At 41.8% G+C, this 23,308-nt stretch overlaps 1 protein-coding gene across 1 annotated transcript in view; it reads left to right on the plus strand.

Moving 5' to 3' along the window:
• The window catches only part of chif (chiffon), an 80,328-nt gene that overhangs the window by 45,385 nt on the left and 11,635 nt on the right, over positions 1-23,308 (plus strand). Inside the window, exons 3-4 of the mRNA XM_065226913.1 lie at positions 12,659-12,958; positions 13,027-14,128. Of these exons, the coding sequence (XP_065082985.1) occupies positions 12,659-12,958; positions 13,027-14,128 (1,402 nt within the window). The remainder of the gene's footprint in view (positions 1-12,658; positions 12,959-13,026; positions 14,129-23,308) is intronic.

Below are 23,308 nucleotides of genomic sequence, written 5' to 3' on the forward strand. Positions count from 1 at the left end.
GATTGAATGTTGAAGTTTAACACTTACTTAATTTTAGTAAGTCTAAGATTGTATTCCATGTACAAGTTCAAGATATTGAAAATTGCAGCAAACTGCGGGAACATAAGGGAAGTTTACATTATGAAAATATGGGCCACTTTCTGGGAGCTTTAAGAACTTCAAAGGGGATCTATTAGCTTCTGAAAAAAATGCCGGAACTAAAATTTCCTAGAATTTTAGAGAACTTAAGAAATATACAGAATTTAAGAAAAAGTGTGGAAACTTCAAAGAAGCTCTATGTACCTCAGAAAAGCTAAAACTAGAGATCTTTGGGGAAATTAAGAGACCCTTAGGGCAGTTCCCGTTACTTTAGTACAGACTTTTGGAGCAGTTTAAATGTCTATTAGCGTGAGCTTAGAAAAAAATCAGGAAGTTCTATGATATGCTGAAGAAAAACAAATCGCAGGGCTGGTAGCGAGTCACTTTTTTCAAGCCAGTCACTTCAGTCTCTTTTTTTAAGGTCAAGTCACTAAAGTCACTTTTTCTTGTAATAAGTCACTATTTCAAACTTTTTTAAACGTGCATTTATTTCAAGATTGATCGTTCTTCTGGATAGGCCTACATTTTGTTCTATTTTTGAACAATTCGAAGTTGACGACCTGGTATAGAGTTTTTTTTACGTTTAATCGTTCTTCTCTATCTACAGGGTGTCCACTCATTTGGCTAAAAATAGTTCCCTGAGTTTTCCAGGTTTTTCCATAACTTTGGCAGATAATTTCCAGGTTTATAATAATAATGCTTTTTATGAAATGCGTTAAACATATGTTTTTAACGCAAACGTTTTTAAGACATGACAATCAGTTTTAAAGAAACAGCTTTAGCTCAAATCCATTAAATGTTGAAGTTGAACACTTACTTCATTTTAGTAAGTCTAAGATCACAACATGTTTAATGTATTAACGTTTCGTACTATCAAAAATGTGGAAACTTTTATGATCTCAGAAAAGCTAGATCTTGAGATCTTTGGGGAATTCCAGAGATCTTAAGGGGAAGTCCTCGAAACTTTAGCCCAGACTATTGAATTGGTCTAAAAATCTATAAGCGTGAGTTTAGACAAATTCAGGATAGTTCCATGAGGTGCTGAAATAAAATCGAGAACCCTTAAGATGTTCCGAGAGATTCAGTCCTTCAGACTTTCAAACAATTAATGACAATTTCAGAAATATTTCAGGAATTTCACAGAAATCCAGAGAATTCCAGGGAAGTTTAAAGGTTTTTACGAAAATTCCATTTATTTTAAAGCAGAGCTGAGATCTTCATTAGTTGAGAGTTTTAGGGAAGCTCTGAGAACATCAGAGAGAGACAGATCATTAAAAGGTAGTTCAAAAAATTTCAAGGAAATTGCAGAAAGCGGAATTTCCGGTTTGCTCAGAGAAAATTTCTGGAACGCTATAAAAATTATATCAGCATCCGGAAAATGTGCGAGTATTCATGGAAATCTCAAGATCTATAGAAATTTTTCAAAATTTAGCTAAGTTGATAAGAAAACATCAACGAAGTTCTATTAATTTAAAAAAAAATCGAGAACTTTTAGCAAGCACCGATATTTTCAAGAAATTCCAGAGGCAATTAAATCAATTCCAGTAAAATGGTGGGTTCTTTTAAAAAATACTAAGTGCTCTGCCTAGAGAATTTTAAGGAAATAGAGAAATATTTTGGGTAGTTTTAAAAGCATCAGGAAACTCTAGATTATTGAAAAAATTATGAATTATTTTCGATAATTTAAACTTCAGACAAATCTTGAGAACTTCAGTGAAAATCATATATTAGTTATTTCGCTGCGGAGCGGAAACCTAAAGAAGTTCCTGAAATTTCAGAATAACTTCGAAAATTTCACAGAAGTACAGAGATCTTCAAAAACATTTCGAGAATTTCATAAAAGTCTATGGAACTTAAGGGAAGATCCGAGAACTTCAGGAACTTTTATGGACATTTCGGGAGCATCTCAAATAAGCTTAGTAAAGCTCCAAAAACAAAGGGAATTTCAGGGAGTTCTGCTGAACTAGTTTCACTAAATAAGCGGGAAATTTCAAGAAGTTCCCAGATTTTCAGAGAACTTGAGAGATTTTAAGAAAATTATTGAGGTTTTCACATGTGTCAAAACGTTCACGCAAGCTTAAACATTTTTAGAACAATTCAATTAAATTCATGGTAGTACAACTAGCTTCATGAGAACTGCAAACACTTTAGAGCAGTTTCGAGAACTTCGAGAAAGATATTGATCTCACTAATATAGCTCTAAACAAAAAAAAAACTTCCAGAAAGAACGGATATCCTCAGCGCAGAGATATTCCAGAGCAGGGAAATTACATAAATTTAAAAAAAGCTTCGAGAAATTCAGTGAATTTTTAACACTTTAGAGAAGTTTCATGATCGTTAGGAAAATTGTGGAAACTTTAGGAAGTCCGAAAAAGTTTAAAGTTAAAAAAAATGATGAGAAGTATTGCGAGCATCAGGCTAGTTTCTCAAACTATAAAAGATCTTCAAGACAGTTCAATCAAATTAAGGAATATTTTGGGAACTTTCAAGTAAGTATGAAGACCACAGATTAGTCCATTCCATATTCAACGGAAAATTTCTCATCAAAATTCGGAAGGAGTTTACTATTTTAAGCTTAGGCTTCATATGAAGTCTAACATTCCTCAGAAGTACCATGAAAGCAGATTGCAGTTGATTTTTTCCCCCATAACTCCCGTGGAATGAGGTCCTTAGAAATTATAATAAAATTCCATGAGCCTTAAAACTGTGCAAGGAATTTGACTCCAGATTCTTGAAAATTTCTTGATTATAACTGTTCAGTTCAGAATTTATAAATTTATGTATTTGTTACTGAAGATTAATCCATTCTGGATCTATTCAATGTGTGAATGAAAATAACTAAGAATATTAAATGTTTTTATTTTAAAATGCATTCTTAGTAAGAAAATTATTAAATTTCCTGAGAAATGATAAGATTCCCTTATACATCCAGGTATTTCCAGGAAAAATAAAATTCCATGCAGATTCCTGGTTTTTCAGGTAGTAGAAGCTTTGATTAAGTGTTGATGAGAATCTAATTGAATAAGTCTAAAACATCAAACATTTATTTGGTATGCCATCAAAACGACTTATTTTCTTCCCTTAAAGTCACTTTTTTACAACTATAAGTCACTATTTGGTCACTTATTTCTTCAACGTGGTCACTAAAATCACTATTTTTGATAGCTTTGATCGCTACCAGCCCTGAAATCGAGAACCCTTAAGATGTTCCAAGTATTTCAAGGAAGTACAGAGACCTTCAGAGAATTTATGAAAACTTCCAAAATATGTCAGGAACTTCCCAGAAATCCAGAGAATTTTAGGGAAGTTTAAAGGAGTTTCATTTATTTCAGAGTTGAATCGAGGCCTTCAAAATAATTGAGAGCTTCAGGGAACCTCCGAGAACATCAAGTCAGATCAGAGAATCAAAGGGCAGTTCAAGTAATATCAAGAAAATTGCAGAAACCTTTTCGAGAAACTAAGGGAATTTTCGGAAACTTCAGAAAAGATCCGAGAGAACTTCTGGAACTCAGTAAAAATTATATGAAAATCTGGAAAGTGTGAAAATATTTTAAGAGTGATATATCATGGAAATTTCGAGAGTTTCAATGAACTGCGAAAATTAAGCTAAGTTTTTTTTTTTTTTTATTTATATGATAAGGCTCAATCAAATTCACTTTATAGAGCCAAGCATTCTTGTTCATTATACAAAACATCGTCAAACTATATTTAAAACAGCACAGCAAATGCTTTATCTTCCGCAATCCAGTAAAGCTCCTCCATCAGAATGGGATCCGCTTCCAGTGGTTTTATTGTATGGCAGTATCGGAGGCAGAGAGCTTCCATTGCAGCAATGGACCCAAAACCGTGATAATCACTCATCACGAAATTCCATAACTTCAGAGCAATCCCATTGACTTAAGGAAATTCGCAGTGGCTAACAAGGAGTTTTGTGATCCGAAAACTTCAGAAGCGCCAAGGAATTACGAATATATTAGAAAATTTGCCGGAACATTCAGCAAATTTAGAGAACTTCAGGAAAGCATAGAAAACTTAAGGAATGTCCAGAAAAATTCAGGGAAAATTAGTGATTTAAGGCAAAGTTCCGTGAGAGCTTATAAAGTTTATGAACCTGAATTCCAGTCAAAGTTCAATCCCAGTCGGCACCGCCGGGATTTTCTGAGGCATAAAATCTCCCATTGCGCCTTCCTTCGGGAAGTAACTCCTATCCCTACCTCCTCGTGGTGTCTCCTGGGATATGAGCAACCTTAGCGAAGATCGGGTAACCAACCCCGGTGGGAGCTTTGGTCATATGCTGACAGGGAAGGGGGCCCCTAGCGGGTTCGGCCTACACGGCCTGAGCGTCTGTTCACCATGGAGGTGCGGCTCAAACAGCGCCTGACTGGCATCCAGCGGCTGAATAAGAAATGCTGTATTGTGTCAGCTAAATCTAAGATGGCAGCCCCATCTACACAATAACTGAGCGTCTGTCCACCATGGAGGTGCGGCTCAAACAGCGTCTGCCTGGCATCCAGCGGCTGAAACAAGAAATGCTTATCCCCGAAAGCTATACCCAAGATGGCAGCCCCATCACGGCGGATAGGAGACCTTAGGCTAACTACCTACTGTCCCCGAAACTTTACAACTGTTACAGAAACCAATAGAGAAAGATCACGGACTGATATTACGGCAACGACTTTTAGCGCAAAACAACGGACAAGAATTGGAACATGGAATGTACTAACGCTAGCCCAACAGGGGAAGCTGGCACAACTCGCCAGCGAGGCTCGACGCATGAAGCTCGAAATCCTGGGACTAAGCGAAGTCCGTTGGCCAAACTTTGGAGAACACAAGCTGCCGTCGGGACAGGTACTACTCTATTCTGGTATTCGAGGTGAAAACGCTCCCCGCTACCGTGGAGTTGGTTTCCTGCTTAGCGCCCAAGCAAATGCGGCGCTCATCAAGTGGGAACCTATCAATGAGAGGATAATCGTTGCCAGATTCAGAACACGGGTTCGTAACCTAACCATAATCCAATGTTATGCGCCAACCGATGCTGCCGAGTTACAGGACAAAGAGAACTTTTACAGTCAACTGAATGCAGTCGTGGATAAAATTCCGAGAGGTGACATCAAGATCTACATCGGCGACTTCAATGCGAAGATCGGCTCCGACAACACGGATTATGAGCGTGTCATGGGGCGCCATGGTCTTGGCGAAATGAGCGAAAACGGTGAGCTGTTGGCAGAGTTTTGTGGCAATAACGACATGGTGATCGGGGGTTTGCTCTTCCCCCATCGACCAGTGCACAAAGTCACGTGGGTTTCCCGTGATGGACATACCGAAAATCAAATCGACCACATCTGCATCAGCCGAAAATGGAGAAGGAGCCTTCTTGACGTTCGGAACAAACGCAGTGCCGACATCGCGTCTGACCACCATCTCCTCGTTGGAGAGATCCGCCTTCGTATCGCGCGGGTCCAGCGGCGGGAGGAGCGGCTCGGACGGCGATTCAACACACGCCGATTGGAAGATCCAGCAGTAAAAAGGTCATTCGTCGAGGAACTGGAGACCAGAGCTGCGGATATTCCTGATGGTGGCAGCGTAGAAGAGCAATGGACGGCGATCAAGGATGCCTTTACTGAAACGAGTGAAAACAACCTGGGCGAGCTGCGCGCTCAGAGAAAGGAGTGGATCACGGATGACACCTGGAGGAAGATAGAGGAGCGGAGAAATGCAAAAGCCGCGATAGAGCGGGCGAGAACCAGAGGAGCGAAGAACCAGGCCCGCCAACTGTATTCGGCTCTCGAGAAGGAAGTGAAGCGCTCGTGTAGGCGGGATAAGCGAGCGTGGGTGGACTCCCTAGCCGATGAAGGTGAGAAAGCCGCAGCAACAGGCGATATCCGTCTCCTCTACGATATCTCACGACGCCTGAGTGGAGCAAGGATGAATCCTAGGATGCCAGTGAAGGACGCGACTGGTCAGTTGCTCACCGACCCCACTGATCAGCTGAAACGCTGGTTTGAACACTTCGAACAGCTTCTACAAGTTTCGTCGGTCAACCAGCCATCAACATCTCGGCATGAACCGCCAAGAGTGCGACGCATCACTCGCGTCAATTCTGAGGCGCCATCCCTACCGGAGATCGAAGCTGCTATCCGAACCATGAAATCCAACAAGGCTCCCGGGGTCGATCGCATATCAGCAGAGATGCTCAAAGCTGACCCCATGCTATCTGCACAAATGTTGCATCAACTATTCTGCAATATCTGGGACACCGCGACTTTTCCGGCTGACTGGATGCAGGGCGTCTTAGTGAAGGTCCCAAAGAAGGGGGACCCAACTGTATGCGATAACTGGCGTGGCATTATGTTACTGTGTTGTGTTCTCAAAGTTCTATGCAAAGTTATCCTCAACCGGATACAGGAGAAGATCGACGCGACTCTCCGACGGCAGCACGCGGGATTCCGTGCTGGAAGATCCTGTGTGGACCATATTGTCTCGCTCCGCATAATCTTGGAGCAGGTCAACGAATTCCAAGAGTCCCTTTACTTGGTTTTCATTGACTACGAAAAAGCTTTCGACCGACTCAACCACGAAAACCTGTGGGGCGCCCTAAGGCGCAAGGGAGTTCCGGATAAAATCGTCAACCTCATCGAAGCTCAGTATGAGGCTTTCACGTGCAGGGTGCTGCACAACGGAGCCCTATCTGACCCTATTCGGGTAGTCGCTGGAGTGAGGCAAGGATGTATTCTATCACCGCTACTGTTCCTCATCGTAATCGACGAGATAATGGTTGGTGCGATCGACCGTGTGCCGAACCGTGGGTTGCTCTGGCAGCCTATTACAATGGAGCATCTAAACGACCTAGATTTGGCGGATGACGTTGCTTTAGTATCACAACGGCGTTCTGACATGCAGAGTAAGCTCGACGATCTCGCCGAACGCTCCTCAGCGGCAGGTCTCAACATCAACGACAGCAAAACTAAATCGTTGGATATCAACACGGGAAATCCATCCAATTTTACGGTAGCTGGTCAGGAAGTGGAGAAGGTTGAAAGTTTCCAATATCTTGGCAGCCAGATAGCGTCGGACGGCGGAACCAAGAGTGACATAGGTGCACGGATCAAGAAGGCAAGGGCTGCTTTTGCGAGTTTACGAAACATCTGGAAGTCAAATCAGATTAGTCTCCGCACGAAGATCCGAATTTTCAACTCTAACGTGAAATCTGTACTGCTGTACGCTAGCGAAACATGGTGCGTATCAGCGGAGATCACACAGAAGCTGCAGGTGTTCATCAACCGATGCCTGCGGTATATAATTCGTGCTTGGTGGCCTCACAACTGGATTTCGAATGCCGAGCTCCATCGACGGTGTCACCAGAAGCCGATATCGACAGAAATTCGGGAACGTAAGTGGAGGTGGGTTGGCCACACTCTACGGAAGAGCGGAAATGAAATCTGCAAACAAGCGCTGGATTGGAATCCAGCCGGACATCGCAGCAGAGGCAGACCCAGGGGCTCATGGCGGCGAAGCCTAAACAAGGAGATTAAGCAAGTCGACCGGAATTTGACCTGGGCCCAGGTCAAGGCGAAAGCAAACAATCGCCCAGGATGGAGATCTTTCACGTTGGCCCTTTGCGCCAGGGATGGCGCTCAGGACACTTAAGTAAGTAAGTAATAAAATCTCCCATTGCGCCTTCCTTCGGGAAGTAAAGCCGTTGGTCCCCGGTTCATGAGTTGATGGGTCGATAGGTAGGGTCCAGGTGTGGGAGCTGCCTAACTGGTGTCGGTAGCACTAGCACTAGTACGGTAGCACATAGTACTGTACGGAAAACAAGATCGACGGTAAAAAAAATCAATAGAAATTGTGGAAACATCGAGGCAAATCTATTAATTTCAGTAAAATTGCGGTTTCTTATAAAAAATACTTAACAATTCAGGGCAGTCTGTGCGCAAATTCAGAAGTCTTTTGGGCAGTTTGAATAGCGGAAAAAAAACAACCCATGCGCCTTTCGAGGCCTCTGGGTAAGCCTTTAGGCGGGGGAGCACAGAGGTTTTCGGGGGCGATCAAGGATGTCCATTTCAACAAGGTTCTCGAAACTTTCGTGTGAGGGAAAGCGACCATAATAACAGTAGTGTCGTACAACCATAGAGGTAACTCTAAGACCACTGGTTCCCGAAGAAAATCATTATTATTTTTGGCTCACTCAGTACCAGAACAACGGTCCCAAGCAGTCTCAAGCTATTTCACTCACCCCTGCATGTTCTGCATGAATCCACACACCCCTGATGTTATCTGTCAAACTTTCATAGCGAATCAAAACAAACATAGTGTAGTAATAGAATTTCAACTAGAATAGGGTACGTTAATCGTTTGCTTGGGACCAATAGGCTACTAAAGTGGTGAGCCAATTTAAAATCGTTAGTTTCGTATTGATTGTTGGTACAACGAGACCAGTACGTCTTGACCGGCTCTGCGTGCGAGACGGAATGACTTAAAACTCTGTCAATAGCGGATGGATTTTAATTCCAAACAAGCCAATCGGTTGGACATTTTTCTACAAATCTGCTAAAGTTAATCAAAATTATCACCGATTGCCTGCAAAAAGCGCTTTCCCTAACACAGATTTCAAAATCGAATTCCATGCGGTCTCGCTGAACGGTGCTTATTCAATCACCGTGTGTGGTGGTGTCAAGTCATCAGCAGCAGCAGCAGTGCTTTCGAAGCGTGGCGTTGAACATTGTTCTCCAGTACCCAACGAAAGGTCAGGGCCCCACAAAGTCACTTTCAATCGAAAATCGTCAAAGGACGATGAAGCTGTCAACCATCACTTTCAATTGAAAGTCATTCTGTCCTCTTTTTGAGTAGATCCTCGTCAACATCAACCAGAACCACTGTCGATAAGTTTTCATACTGTTTGCTTTGGATTGATTCGTGTTCATTTCTTCTTTCATTGTCAAATGAACTTTCTTTTGCATTGAAGCGAAGCTGTTCGATCCCAATTCGCGCAGTTTTTATGACTTTTGTTGATTTTTCACTCGGTTCATTTAAGCGTATGTGCATAGATCTGTGCACGTGGATGTCAAATTTATCATTGTCGTGTGGTTCGTCTAGAGATCGAAAATTGATATGCGACGTCATATGGCGGCTTCCAGTTTAAGAAAAAGTGTGAAATACTGTCAAATAATCTTCAATAAAGGTATTTTTTGGAATCGGGATGATGTCTAGAGGATGAAAATACAAATACAAACTGTTTTTTTAAATCAGGGTAACGTCTAGAAGCCGAAAATCGATATCCGACGCCAGTTTGTAATCCAAGACGGCGGCTTCCGATTTGCGGAAAAGTGTCAAATACCCTAAAATATGGTTATTTTCAGAATGTCTCATTCCCATTCCGTAGATGCCGAAAATTGTTGTCACGTTATCTTTAAATCCAAGATGGCGGCTTTGGTTCGGAAAACCTGTGAACTACTGTCAAATACCGATCAATGAGAGTTTTTTTGGAAACCTGCTGACATCTAAAAGACAGAAAACGATGTCGGACGCCATCTTGAAATTCAATTCCGATTTCAGAAGAAGTGTCAAAAAGCCTACAAATGACATCGAACATTTTCAGCATGTCCCCGTTCCGAAAATACCCAGATCTTACGGTATTTGACACTTTTTGTTAAACCCGATGGCCGCCATATTGAAGTCGAACATAGCATCGGATATCGATTTTCGACAGCCACGCGTTCCGTTCCGAAAATACCCACATCTTAGGGTATTTGACACGTTTTATGAAACTGGATGGCCACCATCTTGGATTCCAAAATGGCGTCAAATAACACTTTCTGATTCCTAATGGCCGCCATATTGGATTCCATCATTCCGTCGGATATCGATTTTTGGCATCTACGCGTTGTTTCCGTTCCGAAAATACCCTATTGTAGGGTATTTGACACTTTTTCTGAAACCCGATGGCCGCCATCTTGGTCTCCAGAATGGTCTCGTCGATTTAATTTTTGTTTAATACAAAATAATATATTATTACTACATATAATCCGGATGCCATCCCTATCGGCAACCGATGTTGTGCGGATACTATTTATTGATGCCTGCGTCGTCAGGTCGTGACAAGTAGAATGAGCCCGAATTGAAGTGAAAGTGGAAAAAACCGAAGGAAGCAGTGTTCGATTCATTCATTGCGTCAATTGAAACAAGTCTTTGCTTCAAATAAAATGAACTGAAGCACTTGACGAACGAAACAAGCGATAGTCCAGTCATGTTGGTAAAGAGGAATGTTCATCGTGACTCGATAACAAGAAACGCGATGACTTACACGAAAATGATATTGCTCGAAATGAAGCGATTATGCGGAGAGTTCATATTCTTTTCTTTGCTTCGAAAATGCAGAACCCTGCGAGGGCAGCCCACACGAGCGTCCATTCACCGAATAAGGAGGAAGAAGCCGCACCGCTACTGATCGGATTCAGTAGCACTTCGTGAGTCGCTGTGCCAAGCACTTCACTCTCGTTCCAAACGACATACAGCTCGACAGTCTCATCCGTGTTGAACACCCTAATAGCTCAGCATTACTCAACCAGCAATACAAAACAGTTCTTTTCAGGACCACCATAAATTGATGTTGTTTAAGAGTTAATTTTCATTTACACTGCCAACCACATCACCCCCAAAGCTCTTTGGATAATGTACTCAGCAACCGAAAATGGGGCCTCCCTTAGCTCAGTCGGTAAAGGCGCAGCTACAAAGCAATACCATGCTGGAGGTGGCTGGGTTCAATTTCCGGTCCGGTCTAGAAATTTTTCGGGTCGGAAAATTTCTCGACTTCCCTGGGCATAGAAGTACGATTGGACTTGCCACACAATTATACCAATGCAAAAATGGTACAGGCATCGAAAGCTCTCAATTAATAACTGTGGAAGTGCATCTTAGAACACTAAGTTGAGAGTACGCAATAAGCTTGAAATGCGAAGAAGGAGAAGAACCGAACGTTTGTGGTCAAATGCGTAACAGTATTGAAGTGGTACATACAAATTCTCGCAATGATCGAATATCACATGCCATGACATGGGGTAAGGTTTTCTCCAGAAAGCTAGAAAAGGCGAAAAAATCTCGATCTTATATGATTGATCTCGAAAAAGTGGTTTCCCTAACACAGTCGCCGAATATTGATACCGAGCACGTAATCCTACGTCTAAAAAATATACGGTCGGCTCTTGGATACAACCTTTTACATTTTCATACAGGGTCATTGCAATTGCTCGGTCACTGGAGATGGAATGACCCATATCCAAGTATCTACCCACAAAAGCATGACAGTCCCATTTACGTACCTATTATAGGTGGGACTGCTATGGTCATATGGTCAGTTTAGTATGTGCCGCAAAACCATTCGTGAGGATGATTATAATAAAAAATCCCATATCAGTCCCACCTTCACTTGATGTCCTACTCAAATAGGACAGTAATGGGATTATGGGTAGTTGATAACATTGTACTGCAGTTAATACCTTGTTGCTTCACGAATGGACCGATTTATTCCGAAAGCGAAAACCTGTACGCAACGCTGTGATTTTCAAATAGCCATGACTAAACGAATGCGAATTTCAATGTAGAACTCCTTCGACTCGCAAAATTAATTCCGTATTCGTATATTCTCTTCCATGAATCCGAATTGATCAGAATTTGCACTCTCGCACACACAGAATGTCAAGCCCCACTTTACATTTCCTCACACGGAATCTTCTCGTCGGAAAGCAAGCAGCAGCAGCAGATCTTGGCCGAACCGACCATTTCGGTTTGCGTTGGATCGATATTCCAGTCTGCCTGCTGCATGGCAAGGCAGAATTTCGCAAAGAAGAAAAAATAATCCAGCCAAACGATTTCAGTTTAGTTCTAGTCCGGGTATTCCGTTCCTCGTTCGTTCAACTGCACTTTTCTGCACAGAAATATGACAGATCCGACCCTCTCCCGGTCCGTTTCGTACGTACGTGTGTGTGTGGTTGTTAAGGGTGTCGATGTGTTGGTCCAAACTGTGAGTTCTCTCGGTTGTTCCGCTTTGAAGAACCATTCGTCGGAGCAGAGTGGTATGCGCGCGCAATGATCCTCTCCCCCTGTGAGTTCCGTTAGATGTTAGGAACTCACGCTAGAGGGCGGTTACCACCCACCCACACATCCCTCCGCACTTCGCGTGGTATCACTTTCCTTGTATGCTATTAGTTCTCCCGTGTTTGTTGTGCCGGATACCTAGCTATAGTCGGGACGACCAGCTTTAGTTAAATTGTTTAAATGCTGCCGCGTCGTCGTCGTCGTCGTCGTCATCGTCATCGGAAGAGATGGATTCGTTCTGTCTTGTAAGAGGATTCGCATCTTAAAATGGCTCCCCATCGCATGATTTTCGTTATTCGCTACGACGGGCGGGGACGGCGAAAGCTGAATCACGCAACTGGTTGCCCATCATCGCAACGAACGATTGCCCTCTTCTCTGTTGTTAGTTGTACCGTACCTTACTACATACAGACGCCGCAGCACTGCGCGAATTCCGTTCCGACAGACACACTAACTGGTTTTCCTACCTTTTCTCCACCCCGCACAGAAAATAGAATTCTTCCTGAACAAAGAGATCACCCATTTCATCACCGATAAGGACTATCAGCAACAACCGAGACAGCAGCAGTATCAACAGCGGGCTACGGAATCCGACGGAGGTCCATCCAGTCAGCAGTATCAGCAACTACAGCAACCGGCAACGCCGACGACCCCGCAGACACCGAGGACTCCACTTTCCTACGCCTATCACCCGCATCTGCAGCAGTATCTAAACGAAGCATCTCCCTCGTCACCATGTGTCGGCGGTACACCGAATCCGACTCCGTCGGCCAGCGGCTCGGCTGCTGTAAGTAGATAACTTTCCCCCGCACCTCCCCCCTCAAACACCATTCTCAACCACGTGTCCATTTCCAGATCAAACCATCGTTACCCCGCAGCCGTGCGGATGCCATGCTCCAACGTGTCCGACAACAGCAACAGCAGCAGCACCAGCAAAAGCACAGCAGTAACAACCCGACGAGTGCACCACCGAGCAGTCCGTGCAGTCCGGCTCCGGCGAGCCACAACACATTCCGAACGCAGCTCGATCGCGCCACCGGCCAGCAATCGCCGGCCCATCTAGCCAAGTCCTGGGGTAAGCCCATCTGGACCACCGAATACGCGATCAAATTCTTCAAGAAAGTCATCGAAACGTGCCGCGGCGGTGAGCAAGACCCGCAACAATCGCTAGGAAAACCCGGCGCGGGAGGAACATCCTCCACCACTTCGGACGCGCAGCGCAAAGCCGCCAACATCCAGCATCTCCGGGGGGATTTCCTGAAGATCGAATCCTACCAGCGGCACTACCGCCCCGCGTTTCAACTGTTCAAAAAGTGGCCCGTACTGAACCTCAACACCCGGTCCAGCGCATCGCCCTTCAACAGCGATCGCGACCGGCACGGAGGAGCGGCAGGGAAAAGCGTGAAAACAACCACCGCGACCACTAACCAACCGAAGACCACAACCGCCCACACCACCACAACCACCACCACCAACACCAACAACACCAATGCCCGGGCGAAGGCAACCCAGCAGCAGCAACGGTGCGGGTATTGCGAAATCTGCCGGATCGAGTACGATGTCCTGGCGAACCATTTGGCCGCCGAAGAGCACAGTGCATTTGTGAAGAACGATGCCAACTTTGTGTCGCTGGATAAACTGATCAGTGACGGTGGAGTCGATTTGAACACGTTTCTGACCGGGAATCAGACGTTTGTGGAAGAAGAAGAAGAAGAAAAAGAAGTGAGTGCGAAACGGGACGCTGAAAGTGAGACAGAAATTGGTGAAAAGGACACTGTTGTGAAATGTAAGGAAGAAGCAAAAGAAGAAGAAGAAGAAACAGAAAAAGCAAGTGAAAGACGGGAGAAAAGTGTGAAGGAAGACAAAGAAGAAGAAAATATACGGATAAAGGAACAAGTGGAACCTAGCAGGCAAGAGTCGCCAAAAGAGGTTAAAACTTATTCGAGAAAGCTTAAAGGTAAGTTGAGATTGAACGCTTCCCATTTGCTAGGTAAACTCAAAGCAGAAAATGTTCTGAAAATACCAGACTCGTTCGGCATATTATTAAATTTCTAAAAGTGTTAGACCGATCCTTGATACAAAGAGGCCTATTTTGCGCCGCGAAAGAGGTGAGGTGACTTTCCGTGTAAATCAAACCCTTACATGAGCTCAGAGCAGAGGCAAAGTCTTCAAAGCGATGGAAGAAAATGTCTTCACATGTCCCCTGAACATCATCTTCAGTCGTAGTACAATCGCCTTCAGAACTGGTACAAACATGACCAAAGCGTGGAAAACCAGAAATATAGGAAGGTTGACCATGGATGATTCCCAGTTAAAATGTTTGGTGCATATATTCTGACATACAGAACTGGCAATTCTTATTTATGAACTGGTCTCCGAATTTAACTAGCATCTCTCTTAAGTAAATGTAACATACATTTCCTATCCCTACCAGTTGTACGGACGTGGCCAGAACAATCCTTAACTGTTGGAGCGGGATATGTCTATCTGGGAGATAGTAATTATTTCCTACCTACTAGGGTTAACTACCCCATTTCCGGCCTATTAAGCACAACCCGCACTTAGTCTTTCTTAATCTAGCGCAGTTTAGCACCAAACGGAATGTTATTATTACTGATGGCTTCCAAATTTATTTACCTTTCCGTGTGTACCGTAAGATTTGATAAAGAGAAACCAATCGTTGAGATATTGTCAAAAGTCTAACACTGCTTCTTGACGCCAAACTCGGCCTACGGATTCTAAACTCGGCCTAACGCATTGAAACGCCAATGAATTCACTTCGGCCTATCGGATGAAGATAAAAATTGATTAGGTCAGAGCGCTTCTTTTGTTTTTGGGAATAATGGGTGCAAACCTTCATATCACGCGTTCTCATTGACTTCGTTCCGTAGCTTATTAACTAAAGTATCGTACCAAATGCATAATTGAATTGCCGAACTCTGAAATCATGGATTTATTTGAAGTTTTCTGCTCGATAGGCCCAAAATGGGCGATTAGGCTGAAGAAGTTCTCTACCCTATCTGTCCAGTAATAGATATCCGTCGTGCTCTTAATAGTTTTGAATTCGTTCCACCTACCATACTGTGCAACTTGTTCGATGCTAATGCTAATGGTCTCCGAATTTAACTAGCAACTGGTGTTCAGTTGGGTTGTGTAGGAACTGAAACCGAGACAAATAAAAACAAACATTAGGGCCTAATTTTTGTTCTAGACAATATCAAAAACGTGATGGTCAGGCCAGCGAACAAAGAAATAACCGGAAATTTGAAAAGTAGCCGATAATGAACCGGGAAAAATGAATAAACCTAAACAGACGGCTATATTTTTACGCCACAGTTTCAGAATCAATAATTCGTGAAATAATGACTAGCTCTTTTTGCTGCATTATTACTGCATCAGTTGTTCGGCTTTTTTAAGGATTCAATTGCTCAACAACTTGAGTTACGGTATGATGTGATATGAGGGGCTCGGTGGTCTTAGAGTGACCGTTTTTGCTTACTGAGCGAAACATCATGAATCTAATCACAAGCCCATTCACATTCAAGATTCGTCAATCGTTTTATTTGTCAATATGACTACATGGTAATAACAGCTACTCGATGATTTAAAAAAGGAGCTCGTTTGCCTAGTGGCAAACGTTTTTGCTTACTGAGCAGGACCATGGGTTTAATCCCAAGCTCATTCGCGTTATATGATTGTTAGGACATCAATTCAGCTTATCGTTTATCAAAACGAACCCTGCTGCATACCCAACCCTCTTACCCAACATCCCAGTGATTCCTCGTGGAAGTGCAGAGGATTGCTCGGCTTCCATCAAAGCAAATGTCACGTCAACACACTCCTACCAGTGGCGTCGCCTTAAGCTCAATCTACCTGTGCATCAACTCTCAAAACATTTAATTATCAAAATATTGCTTGCAATGCATAGATATCGAGTTAACTAGAAGATTAAGTGTGTTTTTCAACCGATTCGAGTATGAATATGGCATTAAATCTGTTTTTGAAAGTTGGTGCACAGGTAAAAAGTGAGGTTACGCGACGCCACTGACTCCTACCCATTCCTTTCTTGAGCTGTGTTCGGGCGCGGCCGGCGCTGGTATTGCCTAGTTTGAGATCATCAGTTTTTACACACTGCTAGTCCCAAGCATCGGTTTTCAGTTCTCTGTGTAATTACAGCTGATTTGGCAATAACATAGTAGCAACCGGTGGAAACTAACGATTTTAAATTGGCTCACTACTTGACTAGCCTATTGGTCTCAAGCAAATCGATTAACGTACCCCATTCTAGTTGAAATTCTAGTACTAGAAATACTAGTACAAAGCGAATGTTGAGGAGAACTCCAAGTGAAATTTCATGAGAAATCTCCGTTGAATATGGAATGGGCTATTCTGAGGTCTTCAGAACTACTTGACAGTTCCCAAAATGTTCCTGAAGCTAATTAAACTGTCTTGACGGTCTTTCGTAGAAACTTATCTGATGCTCACAATACTCATCAAATTTTAGAACTTCCCTGAACTTTGTCGGATGACTTCCTAAAGTCTCCTCAATTCTCCTAACGATCATCGATCTTCTCTAAAGTTTTAACAATTCGCTAAAGTTCTCGAAAGATTTTTAAAATTTCTATAACTTCTCTAATGTTAACGGAACTGCTCTAATGATCTCCGTTCTTTCCTGAAGTTCTCGAAAGTTTTCTAAAGTTTTTGCAGTTGTCCAGAAGCTTGTTGACCTTCCCTGAATTTAATTGAACCGTCCTAAACATGTTAAAGTTTCGGTGAATTTCTGAACTTATGTGGAGGCCTCAACAGTTTTCTCAACATCTCTGAAGTTCTCTGAAAATTTGGGAACTTTTAAAAATTTCCCACTGCTTTTCTGAAACTAATGAAAGTGAACTCCCCCTAAAACTCCCCCTATTTCTGGGTGGCTAGGAAATATCCGGGAATTCGAAAAGTAACTGGGAAAATCGGGAAAATCCCGGGAATTCGACGAGAGAACCGGGAAAAATAAATTAACCATTCCATGGAACAAAATTTTACACCAGAATTTCAGAATAAACCATTAAAACAGAGTGATCTTTTACTAAATTAATGTCTTGCTCTATTTGCTGCATAATTTTCTTCAGTTCCAATAAGATGGTTTTACAATTTAATCACTCAGCAATATTGCAAATTCATTTTTGTCGGTTCAATTTCAGATGTAAAGTGCATGGTCCTTAAAAGAAAATATTGAAGATGCTGGACTTGGGAAACAAATATTTGTAAAAACCGAAACTGAATTATTCTTTTCCGGGGTTTTAAGTTTTCGTTGTTCAAAATTCTCATGATATGAATTTCAGAATTAACTTGGAATTCTGCTCTGAATTATCTTGAAATTGTTCTGAAATAACCAGAAAACACTCCGCGTAATAATTACCGAAGAATTTGATTGAAATCCTTCTTCGAATTCCCTTGAGCCTATCCGGAGACTTCGATTCCTTTGAAAATCTTTTCAAAAATTTCTTTAACTCTATTCAAAACAGCAAAAATCTTTCGAAATTTTATTTAGAAACTCCTTAAAGAATTTCTTTATAATTATCAGCAATTTTTTTGCAATCAATTTTGTTGGAGTTCTGAGATGAATCTTCCGCACTGGGGTTGAAATTATTGCCAAATCACTCTCAGAACTCTGTTTCTTGTTGAATTCTGATCATAATTCTCTTGAAATTCTTCTTAAACGTCATCTGTCATTTTCCTCGCGATCCCCATACAAATCTCCTCAGAATAATAAAGTAGGAATTTTCCGCAAAGTTTTGTTTTCACAACACCTTTTTAAATCTTCTAAAATTACCTAACAATTTAATTTAGAACATGCATTCTTCTCCACAGAAATCCCTGCAAATTTATCTAACAAAGGATTTCATGTCAGAATAATTCTAGAATTCTGCTCAGAACTTCTCCTTCGAAAACTGTGTGGGAATCCTTCTCAATATTTGTTGGAAATTAACACTTTGAATTCTTTTAATTTTACTAAACATTCCAGGGTTTGTCCGCTAGATTGTATAGATTGTTCTGTAATTTGTTATAACTCTTAAAATGCTTCCAAGTCTCAGAGCGTGACAATTATGACTCCACAACTCATAAGTATGATATATATATATTTTTTTTTCAAATCTGTGATCTTGAAAAAATTTCGATTCCTCACATTTTAATTATTTTTTTCTCCAAATCTTGCATCACAAAGATTGTTACTAATCACAAATTTTGAAAAAAAAGTTCTAGTTTCAGACTTTACACACATTTCAAAGCCCCAGAATCTTGGGAATCTTCTTAAATCATTTTTTTTTTTATCCTTTCCTTTTTTTTGTTGAATATTAACAACTGGGAATTTTTTAAGATTTAAACTGGGAAAACCGGCAATTTCAAAATGAAAATTCACTGGCCACCCTGCCTATTTTTTGAGCTTACTAAACTTCTTCCGCATGAAAGTTCCTGAAGTTCTCGGATCTTTCCTTAAGTTCCACAGAAATGTTTCTGACGATCTCAGCAATTCTGTGAAGTTATCTGAAATTTCTGGACTTCTTTAAACTCACGTCATTTTCTTGGAATCAAAATGAAATAGTTAATATAATTGTATGATTTTCACTGAAGTTCTCAAGATTTTTCTGAAGCTTATGGAACTGCCCCTAAATTATCGACACTAATTCATAACTTCTTCAATATACCAGACTTAAATGGTGTTATTAAAACTGCTGAAAAGAGTTCTGAACTTCCTTAGACTTCTCTAGACTGCCGTGCTCAGTATGTTTATAAGAACCCGCAATTTTATTGAAATTCAATGAATTGCCTTGAAGTTTCCACAATTTTCCTTCTGTTTTATAAACATAAGAAACGCTCACGGAATTTCGCCTCAAATCAACTCAAATGTTCTGGCAACTTTTCTGATATACATTCATAATTTCCTGACGGAGTTGGGCACCCGGGCAAAAGCCGGGAATTCAATTTCTTTAAAAAGTTCATAATCTCTAAAATTTGTCCAAGACTGAGATCTCAAATTTGATTTTGAGATTTTTTCAGGATCTAAAAATTGGAATTTTGAGGTCCTAGAATCTTGAAATATTAATATTATCTCTTGGATCTTAGAACCGAGATCTGCAACTTTTTTAAAGCGTTGGATTTAAAAAAAAATGATTTTTTATTGTATTCTAGAGTCTTCAATATTTACCAAGTCCTGGAAATTTAGTTAAACCCGAAATCATTATTTTCTTTTGTTCTGGTTGTTTCTAAATTCAGGATCTACAATTCAAGTCAAAATTGAGGACTTTTAAAATTTGTCTTAATGCATGATCTATCCGGGATCATGAAAACAATTCCTTCCGAAAATATTATAGATAATGTAGATAGAAAATATAGAAATTGAAATATTTTTCCCAAGTTCTAGAATCTTCAAAATATGTAGAATTGCTAGAAGGAATAGCTCGTAAGCAAGGGGGAAAGTTACGCTGCCACTTTGTGCTAAAACCCACAAAAACACACTTCGACACACTTCAAACGCCCTTCCACCACATCGAAAGCTGATATGTTCATCAATTCTGGCACCACTGCCAGTAATGCTTAAGTTTGATGATCAATTTAGTTGTTTTTTTTTTTGCAAAGAAGAGAGAACCACGGCAGTCCGTTTGTTGGATTGCACCGGACCTCGATGAAGAAAATCACTCGGGATACGGAAGTGACACGTACACCGTATTCCGTGACCTGGAATATCAATGGCTGGACAGACAAACAGACGTAACCCCTTTGAAAAAGTTTTTCTTGAAAACATAGTATTTCAAAACATAGAACCTTAGGGTTCTCGCGGAAAACAAGCTTGCTCGCTAACTCGTAAACAATATTGCATAAAAGTTCTATAGAATGTATAGAAACGTCAAAATGATCCGATGCCAGCGCTGCGGCGAGTAGTTAGGGGAACTATTCAAATCAACCGTTAAATACGTGAACGAAGATAAACAATGAAGAGATAGTCTGTTTGTCTGTGGTACTGGTATGTAGGCAGTTGGTAATGTAGCGTTTCGGTATTCGTTGAAATCCGATGGGCCTGGGCACTTTCATGGGTGTGAATGCTAGTTCTTTTATTTTGCGCAATGTAATCAATCTCAACTGTGGAAGAGGAATGGATGAATCATTCTTGGGAATGAGTGACCGTGAACGTCTCCACCAGGATTACGTTTGACTATATAAATTACAATTTCAAAAAATAGAAAAGTCTGTCTACCGTGTATGCGTGATAATGTTTGCACCATTGAGCAATGTCAAAATTTAAAAAAATTCTCAAAAATTTCGTTCTCGAATTTTTTTTATTTATTCAAAGAGGGGATGTTTCTCAGAGTCTTAAACTATGTTAATCATCGATCGAGTTTCCACTTGCTGCATTTACGGCCTCCACACGCTTCCGGAATGCACGGCAGGTTCTAATAATGTAGCCTAGATCCATTTCTCTCCAGGTACGGGTCAATGTTTGTCTAAGGCTTGATGTACTCGGGTGGTGTTTAGAACAGGCCTTGGTCTTCATGACGCGCCATATTGAGTAATCCAGCGGATTAAGATCGGGGCTGGATGGCGGCCACATATCCTTCGCTCAGAACGGAAGATGTTCCTGCAACCACTTCTGAGTGCGGTTCGAGGTGTGAGACAACATTTGGCTTCGGACCGTACTGTTATTTGATCCACTGAAGAACATACTTACTTAAAATCCCGATGTAGACCTCCGTGTTGACCTTGTCGCCTTCTGGAATGAACACCGGGTCCATTTTTTGCCATCGGAAGCCACCAATCCAAACACCATAACGCTAGCAGGATGCTTGATCAGATACACGTTCTTGTGCTCGTCGGCCACGTCTTTTACCGAGAACTAATATACCGGTCGGTTCTGGAATTTAATACGGGATCGACGGTAAACATGCTCTCGTCGGTGAACAGGATTACCGGATTTTTTCGCTTCTTGCATCGTTCGACTCGTAGCTCCCGGATGCGGTTGGTAGTCATGTGAGTTTTTTTTTCCGTGCCCTCGACTTCGCCCCGCAATCTTCCTTTACGATCTTCCGTGCCGTAAAGTCACTGATCCCGTGTTCCTTTGCCATTTTCCTTATTGAACGCACTGGATTCACCCGAATCTTCCTTTTGATAGCAGCGATAACCCTCGGAACCCGAGCTGACCTCGGACGACCTGTGGCCACCTTCGCGGAGAGTTGTCCTTTCTTTTCTCGGTCTAAAACCCTTTTGATGGTCCGCCGGGACACTCCCACGGCGATTGAAATGTCTTTTTGCGACATTTGGGCGTGGGACAAATCACGAATACGCTGCCACTTCGTCATGGTGCAACTGTCAAACTAAGTAAATCATTTTCTTTTATACACAGCCTACTACGGTATGAGCTATAGGTTACGTGCATGCAAAGAAAACCAAGGCATTGTATGCACAGGTGAAAAGAGAACCTTATTTGTACGATGGTGCAAACATTATCACGCATACGGTATAGCGTTTCTCAAATGAGAATGATCCATTTCTCTATTTCTTCTAGCAATCATGGACATAGAAAAAAAATATATCGTGGCGAATTGCCGAGATCTCGAGGAGAGAAATTTATTGCGGAATCGAACTTCTACATATTTTGAAGATTCTAGAACTTGGGAAAAAAAAATTCAATTTCTATACTTTCTATCTACATTATCTTGAAAATTCAAAACTTCAGGGAAGCATAGAAAACTTCAGGAATGTCCAGATAAGTCCAGGAAAAATTAGTGATTTAAGGCAAAATTCCGTTAGCGTTTTTTTAAGTTTATAAAACAGAAGGAAAATTTTGGAAACTTCAAGGCAATTAATTGAATTTCAATAAAATGGCGGGTTCTTATAAAAATACTGTGAAATTCCGGGCAGTCTAGAGAAGTCTAAGAAAGTTCTTTTGAACATCAGGAAAGTCTGGTATATTGAAGAAGTTATTGATTAAAGGCTGACTAAAAGTAAATTGGTCTGTTCGGGACCATTTTGCCGGGTTTTCCTCCATACTCCACTGTCGTATATCAAATGATAGTGAGTGACTCAATTGACAGTGACAATGAGCTTCGAATGAGAAAGGGACTCTTCAAATTATGGTCATGTGAGAAATCGTTTACATTGATTGAATGGTTGGATTGGTTCATCTTCAATCGAATGATATGAAAATTTACAGCACTGGCCTCGACAGCCGGCGTTTGTTGGTATTTTCAATGAAATCCTTTGTTGCGTTGGATGAGCTGGTGCTAGAGTTTTCGTCGTTGCTTTCAACGCTTGAAGTGTGATGGTCCTCGGTTTGATTGTCGGTGTTTCGCTGTTGTTCTTCTACTGAGAACCCGGTGAAAGCAGGAGATGATTGACCCGATGTCGTTGCCTGGTTTTGTTCGATATCCATCGACGGGAAATCAGTGAGACTGAATACCAGACCGTAAAATTATTGACTGCTTAGGCTGAGTGTGAAAGCACTGATCTATTCAATTCATTGCTCTATCCAGATCGTATGTACCAAACGGTAAAGGACGAGGCAACAAAAACATTCAGTCTCTCACGAACAGGCGACTCACATCGCTGGCCTTCGCTCACACAGCATGTAATTGAGGCATTTTTCCATCGAAAATGTACGCTCAGTCATTCAAAACAAGGATTGGGTACCATGACGGAAGATTAAACGGGTTGACTGAGCTACTGACTGAGTGCTCTGCTGTCAGTGACTCGCTTACTTCCGAATCATTCTGACTCTCACGAGGCAGTGAATGATGAGGCGGATGACTGTTCATATTCATATGAAAATGACTCATTGAACCTTACTGTTTTGCGCACTGCTGAATACCCTCTCGGTTGGTGGAGCTGCTGGAGCGGTGCTATTGTTCGATGTGGCTACATCCAAACATTTCTGTTTGGGATGTTCTGCTCGGCCACAATGGTGGCACGTTTTTGGTTGCTTGTCGTACGTCACCAACGTTGTTTCGTTGTCGACCGATGGAATGGCGCTTTCGAGTCGCATTCGCATAACTCGAACACCGCTCAGGAATCCTGGGAAGTAGTGCTTCCGTTTCTCATGTCGACTGGAAATCACTGTCCCGTACTTTGCCATGTGGTTCATGACAGTGGCTTG

The sequence above is a fragment of the Ochlerotatus camptorhynchus genome, unplaced genomic scaffold (genome assembly GCF_037179485.1).
Source record: "Ochlerotatus camptorhynchus isolate MF236.1 unplaced genomic scaffold, CSIRO-AGI_Acam_v1.1 ptg000022l, whole genome shotgun sequence".
Taxonomy (NCBI): Eukaryota; Metazoa; Arthropoda; class Insecta; order Diptera; family Culicidae; genus Ochlerotatus; species Ochlerotatus camptorhynchus.